This window comes from Dama dama, chromosome 16 (assembly GCF_033118175.1).
Source record: "Dama dama isolate Ldn47 chromosome 16, ASM3311817v1, whole genome shotgun sequence".
In the NCBI taxonomy this organism is placed as follows: Eukaryota; Metazoa; Chordata; class Mammalia; order Artiodactyla; family Cervidae; genus Dama; species Dama dama.
In genome coordinates, this window is record NC_083696.1 from 41474971 (window position 1) to 41490052 (window position 15082).

The window sequence follows — 15082 nt, forward strand, 5'->3', positions numbered from 1 at the left end:
TTACCTTACTGCCTCCTCTTTTTTTTCCATCTTTTTTTCCTGGAAACCAACACGAGCATTAGGGGGAGTTTGGGAGAGGCCAGGGCCAGAGAAGACTCGGGCTGAGCACCTGGCAGGGGTTGCCTGGAGCCTCTGCCCAGGTTTTTGGGGAGCCCTGAGGCACCCCTCCCTCACCTTGGCAGCACCTGTCTGCTTCTGGGGCACCAGCCTCTTCACTTGTTTGACGGGCGTCTCCTCCAGGAACATATCAATATCTTCATCGTCGTCATCATCATCTTCCTCCTCCTCCAGGTCCTCCTCCTCCTCCTCCACTTCTTCCCAGGATCGATCTGAAATGTCAGCGATGGCATGGGAGATGGGGCAGGGCCTCGGGGCCCTGGGGCCTCTGCCCAGCTCCCCTTCCCAGATCTCCCAGTGTGGCAGTGGGAAGCGTCTGCCTGCCTCCCACAGACACTCTCTGGCCCCCCTGACAAAGCGCAGCTCGAGTGGGTGAGGGCTGAGGCCGTGGCAGGAGGGTGGGGGAACAGGGTGAGGTATAGCTCTGGCGGCAGGAAGGGGATGCACTCGGGAAGGAGCATGTGAGAGGGGGAGGGGGAGGCTGGGGACGCAGCAGCCCAGGAGCTCGTCCTGAGGGAGGTGGAACCTGGCTGGGGTTTGGAGCAGGAGAGAACCCTGAGGAAAGAGGCGCCACTGGACAGAGAAGAAGGCAGTTAAAGGGACATGACAAGCACAGCGATCTGCCGGGGACCATGTTACTGCCACAGCTCCATATTGGGTTGGCCAAAAAGTTCGTTTGGGTTTTCCCATAACAGCATACAGAAAACCTGAAGGAACTTTTGGCCAACCCAAAACTTCCCAGGTGGCTAAGTGGTAAAGAATCTGCCTGCCAATGCAGGAGAGGTGAGTTTGCTCCCTGGGTTGGGAAGATCCCCTGGAGAAGAAAATGGCAACCCACTCTGGTATTCTTGCCTGGAGAATCTCATGGACAGAGGAGCCTGGTGGGTTTTGCCCATGGGGTCAACCAAGAGTCAGACTCAACTTAGGGACTAAACAATAATACTTCATAGCAGGTAATGTTTAAATGTGTGCTGCTACCAGGAATTATATTAAGTGCTTTTCCTGAATACGGCATGTATTCCTTACAGCTAGTCTTGGAAGATGAAACCAAGTATTCCCCCCCCCGCCCCCCGGTGTTACAGCTGAGGGGTCCGTGGTCCACGAGGATGTGGTGGAAGGGTAAAGGAGGACCGGGGCTAGGACCCATGTCCATGCCTTCGGTCCAGGCTGCTGGTGATTCTGTTGCCTTGGTGATCTTTTCTACCCATGAAGAATTGCTCAAGTGTTTGAGGACCTCTTACGTCCTTGTCCCTGTGCTGGGCACTGTACTCGAAGACCTTACTAGGTCCAAGCTTGGACTTACTGTAATGTTCCTGGCCACAGAGGAACACGGGTCCAGAGCCAGCCCGGAGCTGGAACGTGACTGGAGGGGAAAACTCCAACCCCAGAACGACCTGCAGGGGGAGATGGAGGGGTGGGGGAGGGGAGGAGGGGGAGAGAAGGGGGAGGACGAGGAGGGGCAGGGGGAGGGGAGGAGAGGCAGAGAAGGGGGAGGAGGAGAAGGGGCAGGGCCAGGGGAGGAGGGGGAGACAGGACAAGCCACTGAGACCTGATGCCTGGGACGCGTGGGGGGGCCTGGCCTCAGGCAGAAATGCTCAATTTATTCCCTCCCCTCCGCCACACACTTCAGGGGTTCCTTGAACCCTTCTGCACTCTTAACCCCCTGGCCTTCCCTGCTGAGGTGGACTCTGGGAGAGAAGAACATGGATCTGATCATTTCATTCCTGCCAAGATCACAGGGGGGCTTCCAAGCTGGGGGGCAGCTGTTGAATAGAGAAATCTTATAGCCATGGACTGTACTGCATCCCCTCAAATTCTCCCACTGAAGCCCCCTAACCCTCAATGTGATGGTATCTGGGGATGAAGCCTTTGAGACATAATCAGGGTTGGATGAGGTCATACGGGCAGGGCCCTCGTCATGAGATTAGTGCTCTTAGAAGCCTAGACCAGAGAGCGTGCTTTCTCCCTCGGCTGTGTGAGGACACAGAAGGAAGGCAGCTGTCTGCAAGCCAGGAGGAGGTCCCTGATCAAACATCAACCACGTGGGCCCCCCAGTCTGAGATGTCTAGTCTCCAGAGAGGGGAGAAAGAAATGGCTGCTGTTCAAACCACTTACTCTGGTATTTTGTGATGGTAGCCAAGCTGACTAAAGCACTGATCGAATGAAAAAAGCAGATGCAAAGTTATGTTATCGTTTTACTATTGTCTTAAAGGGCTTCCCTGACGGCTCATACGGTAAAGAATCCACCTGCAGGAGACCAGGTTCGATCCCTGGGCTGGGAAAAGCCTCTGGAGAAGGGAATGGCTACCCACCGTATTCTTGTCTGGAGAGAGGAGCCTCGCAGGTTATAGTCCATGGGATCACAAAGAGTCAGACATGACTGAGTGACTAAGCACAGCACAGTACTGTATTGGTTTTCTTTCTACTTTTCCAAAGTTTGCAAGTTTTCTAGAGTAACAATAATGATACTTAAATTCCTTGAGTTTTTACTACGTGCCAGGCCACATGCTAAGCATTTTACCTCATTTATCTTATTTAAATCTTCACAAGGAGGCCACAAAGGAGGTGCTATTACTTTACAGAGAAGGATGTTGAGGCTTAGAGAAATTAGAGTTCCTATTTCAGATGGGGAGCAGATAAGTGAAAACAAATTCTGCAGCCACAAACACCTAGAAATGCTGGACAAAATATACTTTGATGTTTTTACTGCTTGCCTGAACAGTAAGACAGGAAAGAGGCTCCCGTGGTCAGAAAGACGAGCAGCCCTTGTAGGGGCTGATGCCGCAGCAGAAGGGAAGATGTCTTCCTTGGTGGTCAAGTGGTCAAGAATCCACCTTGCAATGCAAGGGACACTGGTTCAGTCCCTGGTCCAGGGGGACCCCAGAGGCCGCACGCCGAGCCTGGTCCAGGGGGACACCACATGCCACATGCTGAGTCTACTCCAGAGCCCACGCGTGGCAACAAGAGAAGCCACTGCAGTGAGAAGCCCGCCTCCACTCACAACTAGAGAAAGCCTGCGCTCAGCAAAGATGACCCAGCACAGCCCCCAAAAGAAGAAAATGTCCTTGGGCTGTGACACTCACGTGGACAGGAGACAAAGGGTCTGGGCTCAAGAGGGGGGCTGTGATGGAGCCCCCTCCCGCGGGCTGGGACCCTCAGATGGCTACATCTCAGTAAAGGATTGAGGAGGGTGGACTGATGGAGCCCAACCCATCCACCCAGGGGATGACCCGCCGTCAAAGGAGGGAAGGGAGAACTCCCGTGTGAGAGAACAGAGCCTCTTGTGAGAAGCTGAGAGCTGCGGGTGTACTTCTCACTTACACCAAGTCTGAATTTACTTGGTGGTGACTGCCAAGTTAAGAGAGCTGTATAAAAACCCCAGGCTTGTGATATATCTGGGGCAAATGGCAGATGCAAACGAAACTAGTCTCTTGGGAGACTGAGTTCTTTTCATGCAGAATTCTTTTAGAAAACAGAACCAAACCCAACCGGAAGATGAGTTCACCATCTAAAATTACAAAACACACGAGGAATAGCACTGCTGGAGGTACCAGACGGAAACAAAACGACGCAGCCTAGTACAACCATGGATCTGAGAAAAGAGAATAACAACCTAAGCAACATGAAATGAGTTTGATGAAAACCAATATAAATATAAAATAGGAATATATTTATATAAATATAAAACGGGAATCAGAACCATAAGAACAAGATATTAACAAAAATAAAAAGAACCAAAAGCAGCTTCTAGACATGGAAAACATAAGCGCTGAAATACCGCAGGGGAGCTGTGGAGATGCAGACAGAGAACAGACTTGACACAGTGGGGACGTAGGGGGTGGGACAAATTGAGGGGGTAGTATTGATGTATACATCACCATATGCAAAACAGAGAGCCGGTGGGAATTTGCCATATGACGGGGAGCTCAGATCTGGTGCTCTGTGACCACCTAGAGGGGTAGAACCAGAGGGAGGTGGGAGGGAAGTTCAAGAGAGAGGGAACAGAAGTATGCCTATGGCTGACTCATGTTAATGTATGGCAGAAACCAACACAATACTATAATTATCCTCCAATTAAAAATAAATTTAAATAAAAAAGCATATGCATTGAAATCAAGTGAACAAATGGTTAGGAAGCAGAGTGAAACCAGCTGAAAGAAGAATTGACAAGCTGGAGAAGTGCTGGGCAGAAACTACCCCGTGTGCAACAGAGAGAGACGCACAAAATATGAAGAACCGAACGTGGCGGCAGATGAGAGGGTCCACTGTACATCCAATAGAGTTAGGGACGGGAGAGGATGGAGTCAGTGTTCCAAGAAATAGCAACCAAGAGTTTTCCAGAAACAATCCAAGACAGATCCTCAGCCATGAACAGGCAAATAAAAATAAATCCACACCTGAACATACCATGGTGAAATGACAGATAAGGACAAAGAGATGATCTTAACATCAACTAGAGAGGACACATCTTCAAAAAAGAAACAATAATCAGACAGACTGAGGATTTCAACATCAGAAATCAGAAGAATAGAATAACATTGTCAATGTTGTAAAGCTACCTGGGAAACAAAACAATTATCAGACAATACAGACTTTGTGGTGTTGGAGAAGACTCTTGAGAATCCCTTGCGCAGCATGGAGATTAAACCAGTCAATCCTAAAGGAAACCAACCCTGAATATTGATCGGAAGGACTGATACTGAAGCTCCAATATTTTGACTACCTGATGCAAAGAGCCGACTCTTTGGAAAAGACCTTGATGCTGGGAAAGATTCAGGACAAGAGAAGGGGCGGCAGAGGATGAGATGATTAGACAACATGAGTGTCTCAACGGACGTGAGTTTGAGCAAAATCAGGGAGATAGTGAAGGGCAGGGAAGCCTGACATGCTGCAGTCCATGGAGTGGCAGAATCGGATACGATTTAGCAACTGAACAACAATACAGGCTTTTAATTCAATAAGCATTTTAGGGATAAAGAAGATCACCATGTAAAGAAAAGAATTAGATCCAGATGGATGTGAAAAAAAAAAAGAATTAGATAAGGAAGATATTTACAATTATACAAGGAAGATAACAATTTTACAAGAAAGATAACCTATAAATTATATGCATCAACATAGTCTGGACATACATAAAACTACAGTATAGTAATCAAGACAGTGTGATATTAGAGGGATAGACACAGAGATCAAGAGAACATAAGACCTAGAAATAGATCCACACAAATACTTGCAACCTTTTTGACAAAAGTGAAAGTCAATGAAATGGAGGAAGCTTTTCCGACAAATGGAGTTGGAGCAATTGAACGTCCACAGGCAAAGAAATGAGCCTTCACCTAAACCTCATGGCATATGTGACAGTGATCATGGACTTAAGTGTAAAACATAAAACTGTAAGACTTTTGGACAAAAAGCATAGAAAACCTTCATGATCTCAAACTAGGTAAAGCATTCTTAGACTTAACATCAAAAGTCATAAAAGGAAAAATTAATACAATAGACCCTATCAAAATTAAAAACTTCTGTAAAAGTTCACGTGAAGAGGATGAAAAGGCAAGCTATAACTTGGGGAGAAAATATTTGCAAGCCATGTATTTGACAAATGATTAGGGTCTATAATATGTAAAGAATTAGCAAAACTCAACAGTAACAAAACAACACAATTAGAAAGTGAACAAAAGACATGAACATTTAATGGAACATACAGATGGCAAAAACTGCATGAAAAGATGTTCACCGTCATCAGCCATCAAGGAAATGCAAATTAAAAGCACAGTGAGACATAACTACACACATATTGCATGCTAAGTCGCTTCAGTTGTATCTGACTCTGTGCAAACTTATGGACTGTAGCCCACAAAGCTCCTCCATCCATGAGATTCTCCAGGCAAGAATACTGAAGTGGATTGCCATGCCCTCCTCCTGGGGATCTTCCCAACCCAGGGGTCTGAACCCATGTCTCTCATGTCTCCTGCATTGGCAGGCAGGTTCTTTACCACTAGCGCCACCTGGGAAGCCCACAAATTGGAATGGTTAAAATAAGAGATAGTGTCAGTAAGGATGCAGAGAAACTCAGTCACTCATGCATTGCTGGTAGAAATGCAAAATGGTATAGTCACTTTATAAAACAGTTAGGCAGTTTTAAGAAACTAAATGTGCAACCACCCCATATGACCCAGCAATTGCACTCCTGGACATTTATCCCAGGAAAAATCGAAACTTAGGCTTATACAAGAACCGTATATACAAATGTTCATAGAAGCTTTATTTTTAAGAGCCCCAAACTGGAATCAGACTAGTTTTTCCACAGATGACTGGTTGATCTGTGGTACTTCTGTACCATGGAATACCAATCAGCAATAAAAAAAAACCACACACACAACTTGGATGAATCTCCAGGGAATATGCTGGGAGGCGGGATGGAACCCAACCTAGTTCCTAAGAAGTTACATATGTCTGATTATATGTCAATGATCATATTTTAGAAACGGAGGACAGACTGGTGGTTGCCAGGACTGCGGGTGGGTGAGGAAACAGGAGACAGGTGAGTGTGGTTATAAAAGCAAAACATGAGGCATCTCTGGGCTGCTGAAACTTGGCTATGATATCTGTACCTTGGCTATGACAGTGGATATAAAACTTAGGTGAGGGCGTCCCTGGTGGCTTAGTGGTAAAGGGTCCTTCCTGACAATGCAGGAGACACAGGTTCGATCCCTGGTCCAGGAAGATCCCACATGCTGCAGAGCAACTAAGCCTGTGGGCCACAACTACTGAGCCGGTGCTCTACAGACCAAGAACCGAACTACCTAGGGTAAAGCCCAGGCACCTCAGGCTTCTCTGCAACAAGAGAAGCCACTGCAATGAGAAGCCAGTGCACCACTACTAGAGAGTAACCCCCACTCATCGCAACTGGAGAAAAGCCCACGCAGCAACAAAGACCCAGTGCAGCCAAAATAAATAAAGTTAAAAAAAAAAGCAAAACTTAGGTGATAAAGTAGTATAGAACAATACCCATGCATTGTATCAATGTCAGCGTCTTGGCTTTGATATCATATTGCAGTTTTGTAAACTGTTTCCACTGGAGAAAACTAGGCAAAACATACAGGGGTCTCTCAGTATCTTTTCTTATAAATGCATGTGAATCTGTAATTATCTAAAAAATTTTTCAATTAAAAAATAAGCATATACAAAGTAACAAAATTATGAGAAGAATCTACTGAAACTTCACAATCACAGTAGGAAGTTTTAACACATTTCTTTTGGTAATCAACAGATCAGAGAGACAAAAAATATATAGGTTTGACTATATAAGCTTGATTTAATGGACATACATATAATCCTATAATACTACCATGTAGTAAGCCACAAATCAAGTCTCAAATGCACAGAATTTATATATATATGTCTTTGGGAATTAAAAATTCTAAGTAACTCATGCATCAAATAAGAAACCGTAATGGGGGGAATTCCTTGGCAGTGCAGTGGTTAAGACTCCATGCCTCCATTGCAGGGGGCGTGGGTTTGATCTCTGGTCAGGGAACTAAGATCCCCCGAAAGTTTTGAGGCATAGGCAAAACAAACAAAAAACCCCAACAAAACAAAAAAGAATCATAATGGAAATCAGAAAACATTTAAAATAAAATAGTGAAAATATCACAAAACACAAATTAAACGATGCAGTTAAAAAATCTTCAGAGGGAAATTTATAGTACTAAAAATAAACAAACAAAATGTACTTGGAAAAAATAAGCTAGAACATGAATGGACTAAATAGCTAACTCAGGAAATAAGAAAAAGGAACAAAGCAAGCCAAAAATCAGATAACCAGAGAAATTAGTAAAACAGAAAATAAGGAAACAATAGAAAACATCAACAAAATCAAAAGCTTGTTCTTTGAAAAGAAAAAAAGTCTAATAACCAGTGATCGAAGCAAAGGGAAAAAAGGAAAGATGATAAGCACTACTAGGAATTTTAAAAAGAGGAATAAAATAATGGATATAGTCAAGATGAAACACTTCAAAAAATTTCCCATTGTCCTCTAGCTTGCATTATTTGGAGAAATCTACTCACATCCTTGTCTTCGTTCCCCTGTGTGAGATGCCTTTTTAACTCTGGCTGCTTTTAAGATTTTCTCCTTATCACTGGTTTTGAGCAATTTGATTATAAGACACACTGGGGTTCATAGAATTTCTTAGATCTGTGGATTTGTCATCTAATTAGACGAAAATACACTAATGAGATTAACAGCAAGTTAGATACTGTGCAAGAAAAGAAAAATGACATTGAGTAAAGACTATCCAAAATGAAATACACAGGAAAAATATTTTAAGAAGACAGAGCAAAATGAAGTATGGGACAGGTATTGATAATTGGATTCCTCAGTAGAGATGAGAAAGATGGAACAGAAAAAAAATGTTTGAAGAAATAATGCTCAGAAGTTTGCAAATGCTCTAACTAAAAGTCAGATGATCAAAGTGTTAAAAAAAAAAAAAAGTAAAACTCAATTATGTGTTATAGAAAAGAAATCCAATTTATACATAAAGATACAGAGGTTCAGTAAAATAACAAAATAAAAGAATAGGAAAAATACACAAACACCAATAATACAAAGAGAGCTAGACTGACCATATCAATCAGACTAAGTAGACTTCAAAATATTTGTCAGGGAAAAAGGGAACACTTCATAATGATAAATGGATCAGTTAACCAAATGGATTTAATAATCTTAGAAACACAGGATTGATTAGGATGTACCTACAAAAGAGTTTCAAAATACATGGAGCAAAACTGATAATCAAAAAGAGAAATAGAAAAAAGACACAATTATTGTTGAAGTCTTCAATATTTCTCTTTCAGTAACTAAGAGATCAAGTGGACAGAAAATGAGTAAGGATATAGAAGGCTCACACAAAATCATCAACCAACATGATATACTCAACATTTACACAGCAATATACCCAACCACAGGAGAACACGTGTTCTTCAAGTATAAATAAAATATTCACCAAGACAGAATATATTAGGGGCCATAAGTCACAACACTATTTAGATTGAAATCGAATAATGGATATTTTCGCACTGCAATCAAAATAGAAATCAATTAAAGAATGAATAATGGAAAATCTCTAATTATTTGGAAACTAAAGGGCAAACATACTTCTAAGTACCCCAGGGAGTGAAGAATAAAACTAGAAAATAATTTGAACTGAATTAAAATGAATATTCTTAGCAAAATTGGTAGGATGAAGCCAGAAACATGCTCAGAAGGAAATCAGCACGAAATGCTCACGTCCAAAAAGGGCCTAAAAATAATATGAGATTAATAAGGGATAAGATAAGATTATGCTGTGAGAAGCTAGAAAGAGATCAAATTAAAACCAAAATAAGCAGAAGAAGGAAATTAACAACAGATAGATTAAACACAAAAAATGGATAAACAATAGAAAAAGATTGATGAAGCCAAAATCTGGTTCTTGAAAAAGATTGATACAACTGTTAAACCTAACATAGGGCATCTACAAAAATCTTTTATCTGTCTGAATGGTAAAAGACTGAATACTTGCCCTCTGGAAAAAGGCAAGGATAGTCCTGCTTTTACCACTTTCATTCATCATTGTACTTGATGTCCTAGTCAGTGAAGTAAGACAAGAAAAAAAATGCCAGGTACAGAGACAGAAAATGAAGATGTTAAACTGCGTTTATTCACAGATGGCATGAATAAGCACATAGCAAATTCAGTGGCATCAATAAAAAGCTGTTAGGACTAATATGCAAATTTAGCAAGGTCAGTTAGTACAAAAGCCACTTATATAACTATATACTAGTACTGAGCAATAATAAAATAAAAATGTAAAATATCATCTCTGAAGCTACAGCTAACATCATACTCAATGGTGAAAAGCTGGAAGCATTTCCTCTAAGATCAGGAGCAAGACAAGGATGTCCACTCTCACCACTTTTATTCAATATAGTTTCTGAAGTCCTAGCTATGGCTACTCGAAGGTTTTCTAAATAGCTATTTACTGGGAGAAGATCAGATTTGGGGAAGGGGGAAAAGGTCATACATAAAAATTAAGAATTTGGATTTAATAGGTTATGTTTGTAATATCTATTGAAGTGAAGTGTTAGTTGCCCAGTCGTTCCCAATTCTTTGTGACCCCATGGACTGTAGCCCACTAGGCTCCTCTATCCATGGGATTTTCCCAGGCAAGAATACTGGAGTGGGTGGCTATTTCCTTCTCTAGGGGATCTTCCTGACTCAGGAATCGAACCCGGGTCTCCTGCATTGCAGGCAGATTCTTTACCAGCTGAGCCACCAGGAATAACTGTTAGATAACTGTTAACGTACTGAGTTGGACACAGTATGTGGAGCACAAGAGAGGCTGGGTTTACAGAATAAATTTCCATGTCTTCATTTGTATAGGTGGTCTGTAAAACTATGGGAATGGATAGATCTAGGGAGATCTTGTTGATAGAGAAAAAAATAGGTTTGAGGGCAGTTTTACAGATCAACCTCCCAAATCTTTAAGGGCAGATAATCCTGGTCTTCAAATCACTGTTGTCCACAGAGACGAAGGGAACACTTCATGCCTCGGTTCATAGTTCATAAAGCTAATATGCCTTGACATCCAAATAAGATGAGGTTAAAGTGTCTGCCTCCAATGCGGGAGACTCAGGTTTGATCCCTGGGTCGGGAAGATCCCCTGGAAAAGGAAAGGGCAACCCACTCCAGTACTCTTGCCTGGAGAATCCCATGGACGGAGGAGCTTCGTAGGCTATGGGGGTCGCAAAGAGTTGGACATGACTGAGCAACTTCACTTTCTAAGTTCATTTATGAGTATGTAAGTTTAAAAAAAGACTCTTATTAACACAGCAAATTTAGACATTTATAATACAATCAGTAATGTTTATCTCAGGAATGCAAAGTTGGTTTAATATTATTCTATTACTATAATTTACCACATTAACAGATTAAAGGAAAGAGTGCCCCTGATCATATGAATAGGAACACTTTCGATAACCAATAATGATTAAAAAGAGGAAAAGTCAATTTTTCAAAGGATTAGACAGAGACTTCCTTAACCTGACAAAGAGTATCTACCACATACTTCATACTGAATGAGAAATGTTAGAAGCATTCCTCTTTAAAGGAATGAAACAAGGATATCTACCATTATCATTTTATCCAATATTATACTGGAGGTCCCAGCCAGTGTACTAGATTAAAAAAAACAAATACAAAAATTGCCATTATTCACAAAGATCTACACAGGAAACTCAAATGACTAGAAGTGAGGATTTCTGGGTACACAGTCTGGATGCACAAGCAGCGTGTAAATCACCAACAGTATACGGTCACCAGCAGTAAACAGTTGAAAAATGGGATTTGAAGAAAAGTTATTTAACTTGCCCAAAGTCACACAACTAGTGAAGAGTGAACTAGAGTTCCCTGGCTGTCCAGTGGTTAGGACTCAATGTGCACCGCCCCCCTCTCCCCTCCACAAAAAAAGGGAGTGGACCAGGATGGAAAGCTGGCTCCCTGCTCCTGAGTCCAGGCTTTTAGTGCTGGGCTATATGCCTCCCTGGGCTTTCCAGGTGGCTCATTGGTATAGAATTCACCTGCCAATGGAGGAGACACAGGTTTGATCCCTGGGTTGGGAAGATGCCCTGGAGAAGGAAATGGCAACCCACTCCGGTATTCTTGCCTGGGAAATCCCCTGGACAGAGGAGCCTGGTGGGCTACATACAGCCCATAGGGTCACAAGAGTGGGACACGATTTAGCGACTAAACAACAAAAACTATTTCTCTCCGGCACCGGCTGTACATCTGCAGGAGCCCCTGTACCACACCTTTGTGTCCATCTGCACACAGCAGGGGTGAGGCCTGAGCAGGGGTGAGGCCTGAGCAGGGGTGAGGCCTGAGCAGGGCCTCCGGGGGCTGGAGCCAGGGTTTCCTAGGCCCTCGGGGAAGCTCACCATGGGGAGGACCGAGGCCCGAAGCGAGGCCAGGGTGAGGGGCTTCCTCTTCTTGTCGTCCTGGCTTGCCGAGGGCACGATCTCCACGACGTTCACCTCCTCTTTGGCTTTCTCCCCCAGGGAAATCTGAGCGGGTGGAAAAAGGGGCAGGGCGCCTCCTCACCCCCAGGGCGAGGGCGGAGGAGGGAAGCCTGGCTCCCGCTGTGGGGACAATGCCACCTGCTCCTGCGTGTCTGGCCGAGTTCCCCCCTGCCCCATCCTTTCTCCCCTCCTCGGAGGGGCGGTACCCACCGTACTGAGCAACAGCACACAGTCCTGCTTCCCCACCTTTTGGGGTTTGAAGGTCCACGTCGGCCTCTCCTGGTTTAGCTCACAGCCTGCGAAGGGAGACGGAGACAGCGGGAGAGGCGTCCCCTCTCTCCCTCCAGCCCTCTCTCTTCCCGCCAAGACGTTCCCCGCCACCAGGACCCCGCTGCTCTGAGGACACCCTGGGGCCTCACTCACCCCAGAGCAGGCTTAGCGTCTCCTTTTCGGAGGTGCAGCTAATGGCACTGCGATTCATGATGCGGGCGGGCGCCGAGCAGCTGCCGGGGAAAGACCCATTACGATCCCCTGGCTGGAGGGCCCCGGCGGAGCGCCCCGAGCGGAAGGGTTGCCCCGCCGGCCCTCCCAGCACCCCGAGGTGCAGCGCCCGGCACCCGCGGGGAAGGCGGCTCGGCGCGCGGCCTCAGGCCCACCCTACCCCCGGGCCCAGCCCTCTCGCAACCTCTCCTCCTCCTCACCGTCCCTGACTCCGCTCACTTCATCGGCTCCTCCTCGGATCGCTTCCCTCTCCGGCTTCCTTACTCCGGCCTCACCTGAGGGCCCGGCCGCCCACAGCAGGTCGTTATGAAGCCTGGGAAGGGGCCCCGGGAGGGGTCTAATCAGCCCCCATCCCGTTCTTCCACTCTTTCCTCCCCTTGGCGCCTCAGAAGCACCTGGAGAGCTTGTTAAAACAACAAGCGCTAGGCCCCACCTCCACCGTTTCCCACGGAGGGATCCAGAAAATTAGCATTTCTAAGCAGGTGCCCAGGTGAGATGGATGCTGCGGACCACACCGTGAGAACCGCGGTCCTGACTAACGGGGGGTGACTGAGGCCTGCTTCGGGAGCCCGCCCGCGCCCTCCGTGGAGACGCTCTGCCCCCCGGTAGGAAGCATAGCCTTGTCCGCCCTGCCTTTGCCTTTTTTGTTTGTTTCCTTTCCCTGCATGCCGGGTGTGGGCCTCTCCCCAGGCCCAGAGGGTCGGACCCCCAGGGCTGTGGTCCCCAAAGATGAAGAGCCCAGTTTCCAAAAGGCTCGCTTCTCCCAAGGCCAGGAAGGAGTGGGGATGAGGAAGGGGCCAGGAGACGCAGCTGGTGTGGGGCCACCCATTTAACAAACATCTGTTCTCAGACACAGTGAAGCACTGAAGTGTTTGTTTGGGCGGGGGTAGCAAACCGGAGGCAGGTTTTCGGTTGACCCCCCCCCTCCTCCAAGTGATACCTCTGTTTGGGAGTCAGAAATAGCCAGGAACCTCTCTCATTGCGTGCTTATGCATCACTTCTATCCTGGAAACTTCTCACCTACATATAAAATTCACTGATTTTCAACAAAGGCGTCAAGGAAGAGCATAGTCTTTTCCACAAATGGTGCTGAAGGAATCCTTCTGGAACCCGGATTGGAGTGGAGCTTCTACTGTGCAGGAAAGAGCTTATTTTTTTTTTTTTTTAAAACACTGACTTTATTGAGAAATAGTTCATATATAAAAATGTACTCATTTAAAGCATATAATTTGAATTTTCACAGATGTATACACCAGGCTCAGTGGTAAAGAATCCACCTGCCAATGCAGGAGACAAGGGTTCCATCCCTGGGTCAGGAAGATCCCCTGGAGGAGGAAATGAAAACCCACTGCAGTATTCTTGACTGGAGAATCCCATAGACAGAAGAGCCTGATGGGCTACAGTCCATGAGGTCACAAAAGAGCTGGTCACGACTGAGTGCCTAAACAACACTACCACCAACACACCAGGTAGCCATCACCTCAGCCAAGTTACAATTCCTGTTACTCTTCCAAATTTCCTTGTTTCCCTTTGCAGTCAATATCCTCCCCTTACTAACTGGCATTAGACACGTCTCTGCTTTCTGACACTGTACCTTAGTACTGACTGTTCTAGAATTTCACATAAGCAGATTCATACAGGGTCTTTTTGTTTGCCCTCTTTTGCTGAGCAAAATGTGTTTGAGATTTATTTTCCATATTGTTGCTGTTTGTTTCTGTTTATTGTTGAGTAGTACTCCAAAATTTGTATATCCAGACACCTGCTGGTCAGTTTTAGGTGTCAGCTTGACTAGGTTATTGCAACCAGTTATTCAGTCAAAACGAGGGTGTGGCTGACACCTTCCATGTGGCAGTTTCTACTGAGGGTATCTTATAGGTGTGATTTACATCCGCAGTCCCAGTTACCTTTAGGTGAAGATTAGCCTCAATACCATGTGGGCCTGGTGCCATCAGTTGAGAGTCCTTAAGCGTGGAACTGAAGTCTCTCTGAAGATGTTTTGCCTGGACTGCAGCTTCAAGTCCTGCTAGACCTTCCAGCCTGCTCTTCCTGACAACCTGTCCTACCAATTTCAGACTTGTCTAGCCAACCCTCATGATTGCAGTAGCCAACTCCCTGTGCTACATCCCTGACTGATAAACCTGTTGATAAATATTTGGGTAGTTTCTAGTTTTAGATTATTATGAATAAAAATGCTGTACCATTTGAGGGCAAGTCTTTGCATGAAAATATGTTTTAGTTTTTCTAGGATAAATACATAGGAGTGTAATTGCTGGGTTATTTGGTATGTATATATTAAATTTTATGTGAAACTGTAAAACTATTTCCAAATTTCCTGTACCACTTTGCATTTCTACCAGAAATGTATGAAAATTCCAGTTGCTCTACATCTTTGTCAACACTTGGCATT

The 15082-nt window shown here is 45.0% G+C and overlaps 1 protein-coding gene across 1 annotated transcript; it reads right to left on the reverse strand.

The window, feature by feature from the left end:
* NPM2 (nucleophosmin/nucleoplasmin 2) lies at positions 1-12655 on the reverse strand. Its single transcript, XM_061164066.1, has 6 exons — positions 12598-12655; positions 12385-12470; positions 12094-12219; positions 1400-1511; positions 175-329; positions 1-39 (listed from the first exon to the last, which is right to left on the reverse strand). Exons 1-6 carry the CDS (start codon positions 12653-12655, stop codon positions 1-3), a joined length of 576 nt encoding a protein of 191 aa, XP_061020049.1.
* Positions 12656-15082: the final 2427 nt, after the last annotated feature.